Source organism: Pelodiscus sinensis, chromosome 5 (genome assembly GCF_052426305.1).
Source record: "Pelodiscus sinensis isolate ZL-2025 chromosome 5, ASM5242630v1, whole genome shotgun sequence".
Classification (NCBI taxonomy): domain Eukaryota; kingdom Metazoa; phylum Chordata; order Testudines; family Trionychidae; genus Pelodiscus; species Pelodiscus sinensis.
The window spans coordinates 133354587-133375127 of record NC_143056.1 but is presented as its reverse complement, the minus strand read 5'-3'; the positions used below and the strand labels follow the sequence as shown (position 1 = coordinate 133375127).

At 44.6% G+C, this 20541-nt stretch overlaps 1 protein-coding gene across 1 annotated transcript; it reads right to left on the bottom strand.

The window, feature by feature from the left end:
- Window positions 1-4408: 4408 nt before the first annotated feature.
- LOC112545729 (olfactory receptor 8U9-like) lies at window positions 4409-5350 on the bottom strand. Its single transcript, XM_025184472.3, has one exon. It carries the CDS (start codon window positions 5345-5347, stop codon window positions 4409-4411), a length of 939 nt encoding a protein of 312 aa, XP_025040257.2. The 5' UTR covers window positions 5348-5350.
- Between the last annotated feature and the right edge of the window lie 15191 nt (window positions 5351-20541).

The following is a 20541-nucleotide window of genomic DNA, read 5'->3' as shown; positions in this document are numbered from 1 at the left end:
AGTGAATTCTAGTGGGAATGGTGCAAGTTCACAAGATAAAATTTAAAAAGAAAATGTTAAAAATTACTTAGAAAAGTTAGACGTCCTCAAGTCGCCAGGGCCTGATGAAATGCATCCTAAAATACTCAAGAAACTGATAGAGGAGGTATCTGAGCCGTTAGCTATTATGTTTGAAAAGTCATGGAAGACGGGACAGATTCCAGAAGTCTGGAAAAGGGCAACTCTAGTGCCCATCTATAAAAAAGGAACAACCCAGGAAAAGACAGGCCAGTGAGTTTAACTTCTGTGCCAGGGAAAGATAATGGAGTAAGGAATTCCTCTCGAAATAGCTGGGATATAATAAGGTGATAGGTGACTGTGAGCACGGATTTGTACAGAACAAATATCAAACCAAGCTGACAGCTTTCTTCAATTGACTCACAAAGGAAGAAATGGTGGACCTGGTATACCTAGTCTTTAGTAAAGCATTTCACATAGTCTCAGATGACCTTCTTATCAGTAAACAACGGCAATGCAACCTGGATGGGGCTACTATAAGGCGGGTGCATAACTGGCTGGATAACCCTTCTCAGAGAGTAGTTACTAACTGTTCACAGTCATGCTGGAAGGGCATAACAAGTGGGGTTCTACAGGGGTTTGTTTTGGGACCAGTTCTGTTCGATATCCTCCACAACCATTTAGATATTGGTATACAGAGTGCGCTCATTACATTTGCAGATGATTCCAAGCTGGGAGAGGTTGCTTAGGTTCTTTGGAGGATGACAGGTCAGTAAATCTATTGTCAGCACTGGGCAAATTAGTTGGAACAATAGGGATATGTCTTCACTAGCCCCCTAGTTCGAACTAGGGAGGCTAATGTAGGCATTTGAAGCTGCAAATGAAGCCCAGGATTTAAATATCCTGGGCTTCATTTGCATCTTCCCGGGTGCCACCGTTTTTAAATGTCCCTTAGTCCGAATTACGTGCCCGCGGCTACACATGGCACGGAGTAGGTAGTTTGAATTAGGATCTCTAATTTGAACTAATGGTACACCTCGTTCCATTTTTTATTTGTCTGCCCTCCCTGATGCATTGGATTCCTTTATATGTGGCTCTTTGTCTGCTCTTGCCCATGGTTTGTCCTCTCCTCTCCTCTCTTTGGGTATGTCTACACTACCCCCCAGTTCGAACTAGGGGGTAATGTAGTCATTCAGAGTTGCAAATGAAGCCCGGGATTTGAATTTCCCAGGCTTCATTTGCATGATGCCGGCCAGCGCCATTTTTAAATGCCGGCTGGTTAGGACCCCGTGCCGCGCGGCTACATGCAGCACAGACTAGCTAGTTCGGATTAGGCTTCCTATTCCAAACTAGCTGTACACCTCGGGGTGCCTAATCCGAAGTAGCTAGTCCGTGCCGCGTATAGCCGCGCGGCACGGGGTCCGAACTAGCCGGCATTTAAAAATGGTGCCGGCCGGCATCATGCAAATGAAGCCCGGGAAATTCAAATCCTGGGCTTCATTTACAACTCCAAATGACTACATTACCCCCCTAGTTCGAACTAGGGGGGTAGTGTAGACATACCCTCAATGGCTGTGTCTAGACAGGCACATTTTTCCGCAAAATCATCTGATTTTGAGGAAAAACTTGCCAGATGTCTACACTGGCTGCTTGAATTTCCGCAAGAACACTGACGATCTCATGTAAGATCATCTGTGTTCTTGCGGAAATACTGTGTTGCTCCTGTTCGGGCAAAAGCCCTTTTGTGCAACTCATTTGCGCAAGAGGGCCAGTGTAAACAGCACAGTACTGTTTTGTGCAAAATAGCCCCAATGGCTAAAATGGCGGTCGGGGCTTTTTTGTGCAAAACTGCATCTAGATTGGCCACGGACGCTTTTCCGCAAAAAGTGCTTTTACGGAAAAGCATCCTGCCGATCTAGACGCGATTTTCCGAAAATGCTTTTAACGGAAAAGTTTTCCGTTTAAAGCATTTCCGGAAAATCATGCCAATGTAGACGTAGCCAATATGTTTGATGCTGTATACTCTGCCAGAGCATCTGGAAGTAGAAATAGATTTACATGTTAAGGGTTCCCATTGTGTTTGTAGTTCTACAGTAGCTATTGTAACATAACAGAGAGGGAAAATGTCGTGATGTGCTCTTGTGAAATTTGGTTTGCTACGTTTGTTATGTGTGAGAGGACACAATGTGTGGGAGAGAAGGGTGAAGAACATCACCGGACCAGAGATGCTAATGGGAGGATCCAACTGTGGAGAAAGCAGCGTCGCAGATGAGTGCATGTCAATCTGCGCTATTTAGATATTCCAGGACACCGAGGGACAGGGCGAGCATTTAACAACTGGGACAAGATATTTGTGATTTCAATCAGCTTAGCCTGGCAGCACAAAAAAGAGAAGAAGCAAGGGAAACAGCAGGTGACTACAACTTCCCTCAGAAAAATAGCATGACAGTGCAAAACTCCCTGACCCCAGTGATCGAAAACTGCTATGGAAAGAAGGTGCTTTGCCATAATTTTGGGTTACATCCTGCCAAAGACTGGAGCATCGGCCTGCACCGATAGACACCCCCCCCCCCCCCGGTTCGTATGGAACCTGGTTGCTCCTCGACATGGACTGGTGGGACAGTGTGTATTTGTCTGTCTATGTCTGCATATGATAACTGCTTTGCCATTGTATTCTCAATAAACCCCCTATTACACAGTCCACCATGTGTGGGTGCTCCCTGTGGCTGAGAGATGTGCGGTAAGTTCTTTGCCTGGCCGTTCGGTAGCTCCCCGGCTCAGGAGTCTGCCCTGTCTGGTCATCACAAGGACCTGAGGCCACGATCTCAGTAGCTCTGTCCGCAGTGCTATGAGTTCTTGTATTCAGCTTGTGGCCAGACTTCAGCCACTGGACCTGGGCCTCCCCCAGCTCTAGAATTCAGCTTACACGTGGAGCTGTCCGCAGTGCTGCTTTTCTCCCCATCAGTTTATAGAGGTGCCTGGGTCGAGCTCCTGTGACGGGCTGACAGGCTGTAGCCCAGGAGTACCTTTTAGACTGGTCTGCTGGGCCCTGATTCGCTGATGCCTCCATCCTGGAGGACCTCTCTTCTAGTCTTCTCACTAGGATGGTGTGTGGCAATGTGTCTGGCCAACTGTACAGGATGTCAGGGCCTAGTCCACCCCATAACCAACCCTAGAGCCCCCAAAGATCCCATGTGCTTCCTAGAAGCAAAACACAATTGCTTTGTAGAAGAACGGCTACTTTTCAAATACCTAATTTGGTTTCTGGTATTTCTACCCCAGCTCATAATCTCAAGAAGTTGGTTTTACCTGTGAAAGCTCATGATAATTTAAAGAGAGATGTGTTACCCTTTAAGAAGCCACAGGACTATATCATTTTAAATATAGTCAAGTTTGTGAGGTACTCACGGTTGCTACGTTGATGAGGGTCATAGAAAAATCCATCAACATTTTTCACCCTTTAATAAGACAGATTGGTCTAGCTACTTGCTCTCAGAGATGGGTAAGGGGGCCACATTTTTATACCTGCCGATTAGCACTCTGAATTAGTGACTGCTTTTGGAAACACTGCCTCTGGATAGTTTGACTGGAGTAGGGGTAACTGCATGTTGTCGAGACTGGCAGATTTCCTTCGTTCAAACAATTCCTCCATAATTTAAGGAATATCTTCATGGACCATGGGAAGTGACAATAAAATTGCAAACCCACATTCTTCTTTGAACACATTTTACTGGTGATGCCGAGAAGGACAGGAGAGCCCAGGACTGAAGCAAACTCCTGGCACATCATATAGTTTCTGTAATTTTATCAAGATCCCCATGTCTGGTAATGGGGAGACTCCAATCCCTCAGCCCATGGGTGACAAGCAATTGAAAGGGCTTTGAAATGCAAAGCTGAACTCATCACTGACATAACTGTCCCACTGCCCTAGCACGGTGTGATGGAAATCATGTCTCTCCTCCTCGTGCCTGGACTCAAAGCAGGGCACAATTGGTACAAGAACTCCACAGAGCACAGAAAGGGATACAGAGTAGCAGGAAGCAGCGAAAACTCCCTTTGGTTCACTCACAGAAATCACACACTTTATCCTTGCAACTGCCCGATGAAATCAACACGGCTGGAAAGAAGAGGGAGCTAGATTTGATGCCCCTCTTCTTTCTCAATGCAGTCAGCTTCCAGTTTTCAAAGCACATCACCTAGATTGTTATGTGCACACTAAGGCAATATTTGAAAGAAGACCTGACCTCAATGGGGACCTGCAGCCCATGTTGTAGTGCAGACACATGTACAATAACAACATAATAACCAAGAATACCACCATGGGCTGTGTGAAATGACATCACTATGCACTGCAAACTCAATTGTCCTGTTTCCCCTGCCCATGGGTCAACCTGCTCTGTGATGAACAGATTCAAGACTGAGTTAGGAGTTTATTGATTACTTTCCTCAGGGCGTCCTTCACCTCCCTGTTCCTCAGGCTGTAGATGAGGGGGTTCATCATGGGGATCACCAGAGAGTAAAACAGTGAGGCTATTTTGTCGGTGTCCATGGAATAGCTGGAGGGGGGACGTAAGTACATGAAGATTTGGGGGCCATGAAACATAACCACTGCGCACAAGTGGGAAGCGCAGGTGGAGAAGGCTTTGCACCGGCCCTCGGCAGAGCGGATCCGCAGGATGGTGGAGAAGATGCAGACGTAGGACAGGAGGATGGCCACAGCACTGCTGACTATAATGTAGCAAGTGGAAGCAAACATCACAATCTCTTTTGTGCGGGTGTCAGAGCAGGAGAGCGCCACCAGTGGGGGGGTGTCACAATAGAAATGCCTGATGATGTTGGAGCGGCAGAATGACAGCCGGAATGTAAAATATGTCAGTATTAGTGAATCCGCCAATCCCACAGCGCACACCCCAGCCACCAGCAAGTTACAACGCTGTCTGGACATGGTAACTGTATAATGCAGCGGGTTACAGATGGCCACATAACGGTCATACGCCATCACAGCCAGCAAGAGACACTCAATATCTACACAAAAAAGAAAGAGATACAATTGCACAGCACAGGCAGTGCGAGAAATAGTTTTCTCCTCAGCTAAGAAAATTTGCAGCATTTTAGGGGCAATCACTGTGGAACAGCAGAGATCACAGAAAGACAGACTCCTGAGGAAAAAGTACATGGGGGTGTTTAGTCTGGAGTCAATTGTGATTAAGAAGATCATCCCTCCGTTTCCCGCCAGGGAGATCACATAAATCAGTAGGAACACTCCAAAGAGAGGGGCCTGCAACTCGGGACGGTCTGTCAATCCTGAGAGAATGAACTCAGTAGCTTCTGAGTGATTTCCCTCTTCCATCTTCTCTGAGCAAAGATCCAGCAGCTACAGGGTTGTGTGCAGGTGGATGGCTCAGGGAACCTGTCCCTTCGCTGTAATGAAGTAAGTGATGAAAAGTGGAGGTCAGTTTCTCAACAGGTAGCAGTACTAGATGAGGAAAGGGCTTAGACCACCGGGCCATTAGTTTACAGCTGTTCATTCTATTTCTTTGGTCAGTTTCACATACTGCACACACAGACGGACACACAGGTTATTCATACTCCTCACACAAACACTCCTGTTCGCTATACTAAGCAGCAAACAACAACTTGTTACTTTGGTGTGGGAGAATCAGGGTGAAAATCATCTCTGTTTAATGAGATCATTGCTTAGCTCAAGAAGGGCTGAGAGTAAATGACCCTCAGTGGGTAAGAGGAGCTCGGTGGCTCGGCATATAGATTTGGGCTGTAACTTGTTCATTGTGATAATGAATCTCTTCGGCATCTGAGAACGGTATTTACATTACTCAGTATAAAACCCCTGAGACGTAAAGACAGGAAGGCACTGGCTTCTTTAACTAACGAATGGCCTATTTTTTCCAAGTAAATTTCTCATCCTTTAACTCAATACGCAGGAGCTGGGACTTCTCTAGGATACACTGTCCATGTGGGTATGTGACTCTGACACAGGACAACAGCACGTACCTGCAAACAGCAGAGAGAGACGTGGCGGCGTTTCTCCATCAATAGAAACTGACACTTCGGTGCAATTGGGAAGTTTTATACTGAGATCTCTGATCTATGGGACAAGATCCCTGGAGCTACTTGGAATATCTGAGCTCAGAGAGACACAACAACAAATTAATGAGCTCAGTGAATCTCCGCCATGGGTCTGATACCCTGGGGGTTCATTTGGCACCTTCTTTCCCCCCTGTCAGTAAATGATGCAATTTGTATCAGAGTTGCAGAGTCCAAGCCTGAGGGATATTTCATTGTCTGCTTGTCACTGCAAGGCGGGCCCTGTGTAGAGCTGACCCAGAAAGGGTGTGTTTGTGGGGACCCACGTCTTTCAGCTGGCAACTTAATATTTCAGCTCAGAAACAAAACACGCAGCGATGCCCCAGGTACCACATCCCACCCTACTCTGCCATGGGCCCGGCTCCCCAGCTGGACTCCATCCCTTCTGATGCATGATGGTCTGTCCTCCTGTGGAACTGCCCTGGGACATCACTAGGGTTCCTGTTCTTGCCAGTCTATGGCTGTGGGATTTATTGTTGTGACGGAAAACAATTCCATGGAAATTGAGTGAAAATCCAATTTCCTACTTAAAAAAACCTTGTAAAGAAAAAATTTCCAAACAGCCTGAACAGCGGGTTTAGAAACAAAGGAACAGAAAAGACCCATCTCCAGATGTGGTCGGCCTGACTTCAGTTTGCCAGGGGCAAGTACTTGAGCAGGGGCTGTGCATGATTGTAGAGATTTGGGGGAGTGTGTCCTTTTACATGCCCCTGTTACAGCCTGGACTTGACTCATAGACTCATAGACTTTAAGGTCAGAAGGGACCATTATGATCATCTAGTCCGACCCCCTGCACAGTGCAGGTCACAGAATCTCACCCACCCCTCCTAGAATAATCCTCTCACCTATAGCTCAGATATTGAAGCCTTCAAATACTTTGAAGACCCCAAGATGCAGAGAATCCTCCAGCTGTGATCTGTGCCCTATGCTACAGAGGAAGGCGAAAAACCTCCAGGGCCTCTGCAAATCTACCCTGGAGGAAAATTCCTTTTCAACCCCAAATATGGCGATCAGCTAAACCCTGATCATGTGGGCAAGACTCACCAGCCAGACACCCAGAACCTTCTGCTGTAGGCTAGTGTCCTGGACACTTCTTCCCTGGGCCAAAGAGCAGATGTGGGGTCCTCCAAGGATGCTGAAGATGCTGCTTCTTTTTCAGCCAATCAGGGCCCAGGAAGCCTAAGTAAAGAAGCCACTGGACCACAGCCTGGCACTTCCTCTCTGGAGCTCAAGCCAGAGAGACCCAGGGATGGACTGGGAAGGCTCCGGTACCTTGGACAGCTCCGAGTGGGAGCTGGTTTCCAAATTCAGCTGATGCTCAAGTCTGGTGGCTGAAGACCAGCTGTGTTGAGCTACTGTGAATTGCAGAATCCTGGACAGGGTGCAGTGAGGACTTTATTTCAGATCCTGGAAAGAAAGCAAGGAGAGGGCATCTTCTGATGATGATGAAGGGATGTCTCACATAGTGAATGCTAGTGGGAATGGGGTTGGTGTAAAAGATAAAATAAAAAAGAACAAGTTAAAAATCACTAGAAAAGTTAGATGCCTGCAAGTCACCAGGGCCTGATTAAATGTGTCCTAGATGTGATAGAGGAGGTATCTGAGCTTTTAGCTGACATCTTTGAAAAATCATATAAATCGGGAGAGATTCCTGAAGATCAAAAAAGGCCAAATCTAGTGCTCATCTGTAAAAAGGGAAAGAACAACCAAGAAAACTATAGACCAGTCAGTTTAAATTCTGTGCCAGGGAAAGATAATGGAGCAAGTAATTAAGGAATTAATCTGCAAACACCTGGAAGAAAATAAGGTGATAAGGAACAGCCAGCATGGATTTGTAAAAAACAAATCATGTCAAACCAATCTGATAGCTTTCCTTGATAGGAGAAGAACTGTTGTGACCAAGGGTGAGGTGCTGGATGTGGTATGAGAACAGAAGAACATAAGAACGGCCATAGTGGGTCAGACCAAAGGTCTATCCAGCCCAGTAACCTGTCTGCCGACAGCGGCCAATGCCAGGTGCCCCAGAGGGAGTGAATCCAACAGGTAATGATGAAGTGATCTGTCTCCTGCCATCCATCTCCATCCTCTGACAAACAGGCTAGGGACACCATGCCTTACCCATACTGGCTAATAGCCATTTATGGACCTACCCTCAATGAATTTATGTTCTCTTTTAAACCCTGTTATAGTCCTAGCCTTTACAACCTCCTCTGGCAAGGAGTTCCACAGATTGACTATGCGCTGTGTGAAGAAGAACTTCCTTTTATATGTTTTAAAGCTGCTGCCCATTAGTTTCATTTGGTGGCCAATAGTTCTTAAATTATGGGAATAGGTAAAAATGGTTCCTTATTCACTTTTTCCACACCACTCAGGATTTTATAGACCTCTATCATATCCCCCTTTAGTCTCCTCTTTTCCAAGATGAAAAGTCTGAGTCTCATAGACTCATAGACTTTAAGGTCAGAAGGGACCATTATGATCATCTAGTCTGACCCCCTGCACAGTGCAGGCCACAGAATCTCACCCACCCCTCCTAGAATAATCCTCTCACCTATAGCTCAGATATTGAAGCCTTCAAATACTTTGAAGACCCCAAGATGCAGAGAATCCTCCCGCTGTGATCTGTACCCCATGCTACAGAGGAAGGCAAAAAACCTCCAGGGCCTCTGCCAATCTACCCTGGAAGAAAATTCCTTCCCGACCCCAAATATGGCGATCAGCTAAACCCTGAGCATGTGGGCAAGACTCATCATCCAGACACCCAGAAAGTTCTCTATAGTAACTCCTATCATCCCTCCAATCTCACACACACACCGAGTCTTTTTAATCTCTCTTTGTATGGGGCCCATTCAAAACCCCTAATCATTTTAGTTGCCATTCTCTGAACCTTTTCGAATGCCAAAAAATCTTTTTTAGTAAGGAGACTACATCTGTACACACTATTCAAGATGTGGGTGTACCATGGATTTACATAAGGGCAATAAGATATTCTCCGTCTTATTCTCTATCCCTTTTTTAATGATTCCTAACATCCTGTTTGCTTTTTTGAGTGCTGCTGCACACTGCGTGGATGTCTTCAGAGATCTATCCACGATGACTCCAAGATCTCTTTCCTGATTAGTTGTAGCTAAATTAGCCCCTCTCATATTATATCTATAGTTGGCATTATTTTTTCCAATGTGAATTACTTTACATTTAACCACATTAAACTTCATTTGCCATTTTGTTGCCCAGTCACTTAGTGAGATCTTTTTGAAGTTCTTCACAGTTTGCTTCAGTCTTAACCACCTTGAGCAGTTTAGTATCATCTGCAAACTTTGCCACCTCACTGTTTACCCCTTTCTCCAGATCATTTATGAATATGTTGAATAGGATTGGTCCTAGGACTGACCTTTGGGGAATACCACTAGTTACGCCTCTTCATTCTGAAAATTTACCATTTATTCTTACCCTTTGTTTCCTGTCTTTTAACCAGTTCTCAGTTCATGAAAGGATCTTCCCTCTTATCCCATGACAACTTAATTTATGTAAGAGCCTTTGGTGAGGGACCTTGTCACAGCTTTTTGGAAATCTAAGTACACTGTTTCTACTGGATCTCCCTTGTCCACATGTTTGTTGACCCCTTTAAAGAACTCTAATAGAGTAGTAAGACATGATTTCCTTTTATAAGAACTGTGTTGACCTTTGCCAAACAAATTATGTTCTTCTATGTGCCTGACAATTTTTTTCTTTATTATTGTTTCTACTAATTTGCCCGGTACTGACGTTAAACTTACTGGTCTGTAATTGCTAGGATCGCTTCTAGTGCTCTTTTTAAATATTGGCGTTATATTAGCTATCTCCCAGTCATTGGATACAGAAGCTGATTTACAGGATAGGTTACAAACCATATTTAATAGTTCTGCAATTTTACATTTGAGTTCTTTTGGAACTCTTGGGTGAATGCCATCTGGTCCCTGTGACTTGCTACTGTTAAGTTTATCAATTAATTCCAAAACCTCCTCTAATGACACTTCAATCTGTGCCAATTCCTCAGATTTGTCACCTACAAAGCATGGGTCAAATTTGGGAATCTCTCCAACATCCTCAGCTGTGAAGACTCAAGCAAAGAATTCATTTAGTTTCTCCACAATGACTTTATCGTCTTTAAGTGTTCCTTTGGTATTTTGATCTTCCAGGGGCCCCACTGGCTGTTTAGCAGGCTTTCTGCTTCTGATGTACTTAAAAACATTTTATTATTACCTTTTGAGTTTGTGGCTAGCTATTTTTCAGACTTCTTTTTGGCTTTTCTTATTACATTTTTACACTTAATTTGGCAGTGTTTATGCGCCTTTCTATTTACCTCACTAGGATTTGACTTCCACTTTTTATCTCTCACTGCTTCTTTTACATGGCATACATCGATTTGGTAAGGCATTTGATACGGTCTTGCATGATCTTCTTATTATTAAACAAGGGAAATGCAACCTGGATGGGGCTACTATATGATGGGTACATAACTGGCTAGATAACCATTCTCAGAGGCTTTGTCTACACTGCCAGCTTTGCTGGCAGAGCCTATGCAAATGAAGCACTGATTATCATTTTGCCATTCTTCATTTGCATAATTTATTCAAGATAAGTTTGTTCTTACTCCCGGAGAGACATAAGGATCTTGCACAAAACAGGGGTTTTTAACCAAAAAGCCCCCTGTCCACATGCAAAAACAGCTTTAAAAATTATGCAAATGAAGTGTGGCAAAATACTAATGAGTGCTTCATTTGCATAGGCTCTGCTGGTAAAGCCAGCAGTGTAGATGTAGCCAGAGAGTAGTTATTAATGGTTCACAGTCCTGCTGGAATGGCATAACAAGTGGGTTCTGCAGGGGTCTATTTTAGGGTTGGTTCTGTTTAATATCTTCATCAACAATTTAGATGACGGCATAGAGGTTACTGTTGTTCAGTTTCCAGACGATACCAAGCTGGGAGGGGTTGTGAGTGCTTTGGAGGATAGGAATGTTATTCAACTTTATCCTATTTACCCCTGACCATTTCTCCAGTTTGTCCAGATCAGTTTGAATTAATACAAATGCAAAGTTTTCCACTTAGGTTCTCCACACACACAAAATGGGAAGCGACAATCTAGGAAGGAGTCCTTCAGAAAGGTATCTGGGGGTCAGAGTGGACCCCAAGCTAAAAACGAGTCCGCAGTGGGACACTGTTGCAAACAAAGCAAATATGATTCTGGGTTGCACGAACAGGAGTGTTATGAGCAGGACACAAGAAGTCATTCTTCTGTTCTACTCTGCACTGATTAGGCATCAATTAGAGTATTGTGTCCAGTTCTGGGCATCGTATTTCAAGAAAGATGTGGAGAAACTGGAAAAGGTCCAGAGAAGAGCAACAAAATGACAAAAGGGCTAGAAAACACGAGCTATGAGGGAAGATTTAAAGAATTGGGCATGTTTAGTTTAGAAAGGAGAAGACTGAGAGGGTACATGGGAGCAGTTTTCAAGTATCTAAAAGGGTGTCTCAAAGAGGAGGGAGAAAAATTGTTCACCTTGGCTTCTGAGGACCGGAGAAGAAGTCATGGTCTTAAACTGCATCAAGGCAGGTTTAAGTGGGACATTCAGAAAAACTTCCTGCCTGTCAGGTTGGTTAAGAACTGGAATAAATTGCCTAGGGAAGTTGTGGAATCTTCCTCAATGGAGATGTTTAAGAGCAGGTTAGACAGACACCTGTCAAGGATGGTCTGGATAGTGCTTGGTCCTGCCATGAGGGCAGAGGACTGGACTCAATGATGCTTTGAGGTCCCTTCCAGTTCTAGAGTTCTATGATTCTATAAGACTGTGATTCCTGGAGGAATTGTTCAGGAAGTGAGCAGCAGTGGGTAGTAAAGACACTTAGCAGGCAACTGCTGTGTCTGCTGTCCCTGGGCCAGGATCCAGTAGCGTGGGTGGGGCCATAGGACCCCTCAACTCCTTGTAGCTACAAAATTGTGTAGTAAAGAAGTCTGGTTCTAGGCTACCAAAAATATAGGGCATCTCAGACCCTTCCACACCCAGAGCCAGTATGAGGAGAGGAACTTGTGGAGACCTGTCCTCGGCCAAAAAGGGTCGCTCCAGACAGGTGAGCCCTTTACATCCCCATTTGCTCCTGCTTCTGCTGAACATCATCCCTTTATGCAGTGGCCTATACACAAAATGAAACTAGGGGAAGAGGGGGCTAAAATTTTCCACAGACAGTGTTGGTCCCTTGTTTTTCATCCAGGATTTTAGCCATGAACTAAAGAGCTAGCCAGGGTGGGGGAGCAGGAAGTGTGTAATTGACCAACCCAGAAACACCTGTTTGTTTTGATTGACTTTTTCAATACACCAGAATTTTTGTTGGGATTTGATTTCTGTAAATCCATGTTTCCCTACATAACAACCTGAACATTTAGATGAGGGTCCAATTTTAGCCATGTCACCTTCACAGAGCCCCGAGATATAAAGTTTCTTGAACACCTGCCCTTCAGAGCCTCGAATATTTTTCCAGTAGTCCAAAGAGGGGGGAATCACCGTTAACATGGTGATGTTGGGTGGGATGTGACTTTTTCTGTTTATTTCTCTTCTAGAAGGAACAAACCAACCCTGAATTCTTGGCATTCAGTTCAAGGCAGACTGCACAAGAGGATGGCCTCAAGCAATGCATTCTCATAGGAACTTTTTATTTGTTCCTTCTTCTTTTGTAGTTGTCTTCATCTATACTACTGGCCATTCTGAGGTACAGCATCTTTCCACCTTGGGTGTACAGACAGCACACCAGGGAGACAGGAGAGGGAGATGGCTGAGGTGCCCCAGTTTTATCCTAACACAGTGCACTAGGAACTGGAAAAGCAGATCACATGTATTGCTAAATTTGTACACGAGCTACAAATGCCTTTATAATCCCATAGCCCCCTAGAGCCGACTGGCAAAGCATCCAGTGTCAGGTGAAGCAAAACTTGCCAGATGTGACACACTCACTGCATCTAATGTATAGCTGGCCTTCTAAAAGCCAGGTGTGGTGGAACCATCACAGAGTTCTCGCCATGTACTAATAACATGCTCAAATGTTGGTTTGCCTTAGGAGGCTGGCAGGCCACGAGCCAGTTGGATCAAAGCTGAACGCTGCGAAATATAAAGCTGGAACCCATCCAGTTCTCCCGTGTGTTGCTAAGGTTCAAAGAGATATTAGATTTATATGAATGTGTTTAAAGTTTAGACTCTATGAACTCAGGGCCTTTTTGAATTGCCGGGATCTGAAGAAGGCCCTTCTTTGCCCTCCCCACCAGTGGGACTGCAGGTGCGATAAGTGATATTAATGCCGACAGAAACTTAAACACAATTCACAGAGACTACACTTTGAACACAAGAACATAAGAACATAAGAATGGCCATACTGGGTCAGACCAAAGGTCTATCTAGCCCAGTAGCTTGTCTGCTGACAGTGGCCAATACCAGGTGCCCCAAAGGGGGTGGACTGAAGACAATGATCAAGCAATTTGTCTCCTGTCATCCTTCTCCAACCTCTGAAAAACAGAGGCCAGGGGCACCATTCCTTACCCCCTGGCTAATAACCTCTTCTGGACCTAACCACCATGAATGTATCTATCTTTTTTTTAAACTCTGGTATAGTCCTAGCCTTCACAGCCTCCTACAGCAAGGAGTTCCACAGGCTGACTGTGCACTGTGGGAAGAAGAACTTTATCTTATTAGTTTTAAACCCATTAATTTCATTTGGTGTCCTCTAGTTCTTGTATTATGTGAACTAATAAATAACTTTTCTTTATTCGCCCTCTCCACATCACTCATGATTTTATAGACCTCTATCATATCCCCCCTTAGTCTCCTCTTTTCTAAAGTGATAATTCCCGATCTCCTTAGCTGCTCCTCATATGGGATCTGTTCCAAACCCCTAAGCATTTTAGTTGTTTTTTTCTGAACTTTTTCTAATGCCAAAATATCTTTTTTGAAGTGAGGAGACCACATCTGTATACTGTATTCAAGATGTGGGTGTACTACAGTTTTATATAGGGGCCGTAAAATATTCTTTGTCTTACTTTCTATCCCTTTTTAAATAATTCCTAGCATCCTTTTGGTTTTTTGACAGCCGCTGTACACTGTGAGGACGTTTTCAGAGAGCTTTCCATGATAACTCCAAGATCTCTTTCCTGATTAGGTGTATCCAAATTAGCCCCCATCATACTGTACGTATAGTTGGGGTTATTTTTTCCAATGTACATTACTTTACACTTATCCACATGAAATGTCATTTGCCATTTTGTTGCTCAATCACTCAGTTAGGTGAGATCTTTTTGAAGTTCTTCACAGTCTTCTTTAGTTTTGATTATCTTGAATAGTTTAGTACCTTCCGCAAACTTGGCAACTCACTGATCACCCATTTCTCTAGATCGATTATGAATAAATTGGAATGGAATTGGTCCTAGGACTGACCCTTGGGGAACACCAATAGCTACCCCCTCCCTTCCCAGAAAATTTACCATTTATTCCTACCCTTTGTTTCCTCTTTTTTAACTAGTTCTGAATCCATGAAATGATCTTCCCCCTTATCCCATGACAACCTAATTTACACAAGAGCCTTTGGTGAGGGTACTTGTCAAAGGCTTCCTGGATAAGTACCCTATATCTACTGGACCCCCTTTTGTCCACATGTTTGTTGATCCCTTCAAAGAACTCTCATAGATTAATAAGACATGAATTCCCTTTACAGAATCCATGCTGATTTTTGCCCACCAAATGATGTTCTTCTATGTGTCTGACAATTTTATTCTTACTATGTTTCAACTAATTTGCCCAGTACTGAAGTTAGACTTACTGGCCTTTAATCCTCCAATGGAGTAGCAACCTCTCTAAGCTTGGTATCACCTGCTCACTTAATAAGCGCACTCTCTATGCCAATATCTAAATGGTTGTGGAAGATATCGAACAGAACTGGTCCCAAAACAGACCTCTGCAGTATCCCACTTGTTATGCCCTCCAGCATGACTGTGAACAGTCAGTAACTACTCTCTGAGGGTAGGTCTACACTAGCCACCCTAGTTCGAACTGGGGTGGCTAGTGTAGACATACCCTAGGAGCTGAAATCACTGGTTTCGCTGGGAGCCTTCGTGTGTTTTGTTCCTGAGTTGAAATGTTAAGTTTTCAGCTGAAAAATGTTGGTCTCAACAAACACACACTTTCTGAGCCAGCTCTAAACAGGAGCCAGTTAGCAGTGACAAGAGCAGAAAGAAATATCCCTCAGGCTTGGACTCTGTAACTCTCATAGAAATTGCATCATTTATTGATGCAGGAGGAAAAAAGGCACCAAATTAATCCGCAGGGTATTAGTCCCATGGCTGAAATTCACTGAGCTCATTACTTTGTTTTTGTGTCTCTCTGAACTCAGGTATTCCAACTAGCTCTAGGGATCTTGTCCCATAGATCACAGATATCAGAATAAAACCTCCCAATTACACCAAATTGTCGGTTTCTATCGATGGAGAAATGCTGCCATATCTCTCTGCTGTCCGCAGGTATGTGCTGTTGTCCTAGGTCTGTCACACACGCACATGGGCAGTGTTTCTGACAGAAGTCCCAGCTCCTGCCTATTGAGTTAAAGGATGAGAAATTTGCTTGGAATGAATAGACCATTAGATAGTCATAGAAACTGGTGCCTTCCTGTCTTTACATATGAGGGGTTTCATACAGACTAATGTAAATGCCGTTATCAGATGCCAAAGAGCTTAATTATCACACCGAGCAACTGACATGCCGAGCCACAAAGCTCCCTTTGCCCAAAAAACAGCAAAGAGATTAACACTCGTTTACTCTCAGCCATTCATGAGCTAAGCAATGATCTTGTTAGACTCAGGGGCTGTGTCTAGACTGGCCAGTTTTTCCGGAAAATCAGCCGCTTTTTTGGAAAAACTTGCCAGCTGTCTACACTGGCCGCTTGAATTTCTGCAAAAGCACTGACTTCCTACTGTAAGAAATCAGTGCTTTTTGAAGAAATACTATGCTGCTCCCTTTCGGGCAAAGGTTCCTGTTGCGCAAAACTTTTGCGCAAAAGGGCAAGTGTAGGTAGCTGGGACTTGTTTTGCGCAAAAAAGCTCTAATTGTGAAAATGGCAATCGGGGCTTTTTTGCGCAAAAGTGTATCTATAGTGGCCATGGACGCTTTTCTGCAAAAAGTGCCAATCTAGACGCTCTTTTCCGAAAATGCTTTTAACGGGAAACTTTTCCGTTAAAAGCATTTCCAGAAAAACATGCTAGTCTAGACTTAGCCAGATGGTTTCACCCTCATTCTCCCACAACAAAGTTACGAGTCGCTATTTGCTGCTCAGAATAGAGAACAGGAGGGTTTGTGTGGGGGGGATGATTAAGCTGTGTGTTCCTGTATGTGTACGGTGTGTGAAATTGATCATCACTTACTTCATAACAGTGAAAGGACACTTTCCCACCTCCATCCACCTGACCACATAGATGGACCTGCCTGTTCTCAGCTCAGAGGAGATGGAAGAGGGAAATCGCTCGGAAGCGACTGAGTTCATTCTCTCAGGACTGACAGATCAACCGGAGATGCAGGTCCCCCTGTTTGTGTTGTTCCTTCTGATTTATGTTATCACCCTGTTGGCAAATGGGGGGATGATTTTGTTAATCACAATTGACTCCCGACTCCACACCCCCATGTACTTTTTCCTCCGAAATTTGTCTTTCTCTGATCTCTGCTATTCCTCAGTGATTGTCCCTGAGATGCTGCAGAATTTCTTAGCCGAGAGGAAAAGCATTTCTCGCACTGCCTGCGCTGTGCAAATGTATTTCTTTCTTCAGTGTGTAGATATTGAGTCTCTCTTGCTGGCTGTGATGGCGTACGACCGTTATGTGGCCATCTGTAACCCACTGCTCTATACGGTCATCATGTCCAGACAGCGCTGTAACCTGCTGGTGGCTGGGGTGTGCGCTGTGGGATTGGTGGATTCAGTGACCCTAACGTGTTCTATATTTCGGCAGTCGTTCTGCAGCTCCAACATCATCCCACACTACTTCTGTGACTGCTCCCCACTGCTGGTTCTCTCCTGCTCTGACACCCACACCAGTGAGATTCTGATATTTGTTTCCATATGCTGCAGCATAGTGATTAGCCTTGTGACCATTCTTGTCTCCTATGTCTGTATCTTTTCCACCATCCTGCGGATCCGCTCTGCCGAGGGCCGGTACAAAGCCTTCTCCACCTGCGCTTCCCACTTGTGCGCGGTGGGCATGTTTCATGGCACCCAACTCTACATCTGTTTCCGACCCTTCTCCACCTATTCTGTGGAAATGGATAAAATACCTTCCGTATTTTACACGGTAGTGATCCCCATGTTGAACCCCCTCATCTACAGCCTGAGGAACAGGGAGGTGAAGGACGCCCTGAGGAAAGCAAAGAATAAACTGCTAACCAAGTCTTGATTGTACTCATCCCAGTGCATCATTGTATGATGGGAACTGAATTCACCTCTTTCCACTGCCCATCTCTCAAAAAGCACTGGGATGAGCAGTGGAAAGAGGTGAATTCCGTTCCCATCGTACAGTGATGCCATTTTGCGGAGCCCATGGTGGTATTGTTCATTATTATCTTGTTAATATACACGTGTCTGTATTCCAACAAGGACTGCAGGTTTCCACTGAGATGAGAGTTGCATTCGGCTACTGCCTCTGTGTGCGCATAAAATGTAGGTGATGTGCTTTCAAAATAGGGAACTGGCTGTACTGGGCCGAAGGTGCGGGTCATGGAATATAGCTCCCTCTTCTTTCCAGTGCTTTTGATTCCATTGGGCAGTTCCAAGGGTGATGAGTGTGATTTCTGTGGGGGAACCAAAGGGAATTTTGACAGCTTCCTGCTACTCTGTATCCTTTTCTATGCTCTATGGAGTTCTTGTACCAACTGTGCCCTGCTGATGTGAGGAGGAGAGAGGTAATTTCCATCACAGCGTGGTAGGATAATGGGAGAATTATGTCACTAATGTGTGGAGAGTGTGCATTTCACGACCTTTTCTGTTTCTTGTTACCCATGGGCAAAGAGAGTGGTGTCTCCCTACACGCAGACATGGGGATCTAAGCATCTGTAGGGAACATTACAGAACCGATAAGATGGTCCAATGAATGCTGTTATTCATATGAGAGAGAAATAGATTCTGCCCTCCTAGGCTCCCCGTCCTTCTCTGCACCATCAATTAAATTTATTCAAAATATAAGAACGTTGCTTCGGCACTTTATTTTTACTTTCCTTCTTTCATGGGGATATGCTTTGAAGAATGGAGGAATTGTTCGGAGGAAGGAAATCTGCCAGTCTGTACAATATGCAGTTACCGCTACTCAGTCAAACTATCCAGAGGTTGTGTTTTCAAAAGCAGTCACTCATTCAGGACGCCAATGGACAGGTATGAAAATGTGGATCTTAAATTCTTGCTGCTGCCCTTTGCTCATCTCTGAGCGTGAATAATTAGACTTGCCTGCCTTATTATTGGGTGCATAAATGTGGATGCATCTTTTTATGACCCTCATCAGTTTAGTAACTCTGAGCATCTCACAAACTTGAATGTATTTAAAAACAAGTCGTCCTGCGGCTCCTTAAAGGGTAACACATATTTCTTTAAATTATCATGAGCTTTCATGGGCAATCCCTACTAGTTCAGATGAGGAGCTGGAGTAGACATACCAGAAACTAAATTATGTATTTGAGAAGTAGCCATTTTTCTACAAAGCTTATAGGAAGCACATGGGTTGTTTATATTGGGGAGAGGGGTTATGGGGTGGACTAGGTCCCAACGCCCCCTACAGGAGGCCGGAGGCCTTGTCATACCCCAGCCTAGTGAGAGGAGGAGGAGAAAAGAGGACGTCCAGGCTGGAGAGAGTGTCTGAATACAAGAACTCATTGCACCATGGACAGGGCTAGTGAGCTCCTCGCCTCAGAACCTTGTGATGAGCAGACAGAGCAGCCTCCGGGGGAAGTGAGCCCGGGAGCTACCAAATACCGAACATCCTGGCAAAGAACTTACGGAACACCCCTCAGCCATGGAGGCGAGCCCACACAGGGGCAGACTCAGTTACGGGGGGAAAGGTAATACTCTGTGCTTATTGCGAATACAATGGCAAAGCAGTTATCATATACATGCATAGTCAGACACACACACTGTCCCACCACTCACTGTCCAGGGCTAACCAGATTGCTTATGTCTGAAGGAGCTGGAGTCTATTGGTGTGGACCGATGCTCCAGTCTTTGGCAGGATGTACCCCCAAAACTATGGCAAAGAACCTTCTTTACATAGCAGTGTTCCTTCATTGGGATCGGGAAGTTTTGCACTAGCATGCTGATTTTCCGATTGGCAGTTTGGTATCTCCTGTTGTTTCCCTTTCTCCTTCTCTTCTCTGTGCTTCCAGTTAAGCTGGTTTCCATCACAAATATCGTGTCCCATTTGTTAAATGCTCGCCCTGTCCCTCAGGGTCCTGGGTTATCCAAAGAGAGCAGATTGACACACAGTCATCTGTAACATCTCCTTCTCCACCGTTGGACCTCCCATTAGCATTTCTGGTCCAGTGGTGTTCTTCATGCTTATGTCCCACACGTTCCATCCTCTCACACATAAGAAGGGTTAGAAACTGAATTTCACAAGAGCTGATCATGACATTCCTTCCCTCTGTTACGTTACAATAGCTACTGCAGAAGTAGAAGCACAATAGTAACCATAAACATCTCAATCGATTTCAACTTCCAGATGGTTTGGCAGAGTATACACCATCAAACATATTAAGACACAGCACATTAATGCTTAGAATGTCATGAAAACCAGGAAATAGGAATTTTTCGACATCATTTTCAGCAGCTGATCATAGAGAGAGAATGCAGAATTGGCAAAACTCTGCAAATCTGACCCTGATTCCTTGGGCTTCATCAAAACACAAACTGCATTGTTACATCATAAGCGAAGGTGGGGACACTTCCAGCCACTTAATTAGCCTCAATAGCACCTGTCCTACAATTGACAGCTACCTTTTTTTCCCTGTTATAAATAATTTGGGAGCTGGGAGCTCAGGACCTTTTTGAAGTGCTGGGATCCAAGGTAGGTCCCCTCTTTATCCTCCCTACTAGTGGTACTGCAGGTGCTAGGAGTGATATTAATGCTGGCAGCAACTTAACCACAATTCATAGAGTCTAAACTTTAAACACATCTATGTAAATCTAATATCTATTTGAACCTTAACAACACACGGGAGAGCCAGACGGGTTCCAGCTTTGTATTTAGCAGCGTTCAGCTTTGATCCAACTGGCTTGTGGCCTGCCAGCCTCCCAAGACAAACCAATGTCTTTTTTTGGTTGGTCGATTTGCTTTCACGTATGAGTATGTTATTGGTACCTGGCCAGAGCTGTGTGATGGTTCCATCACACCAGGGTTTTT

Excerpts from the sequence above, each read along its gene's own strand:
- LOC112545729 (XM_025184472.3), bottom strand. The coding sequence starts at position 5,347 with ATGGAAGAGGGAAATCACTCAGAAGCTACTGAGTTCATTCTCTCAGGA.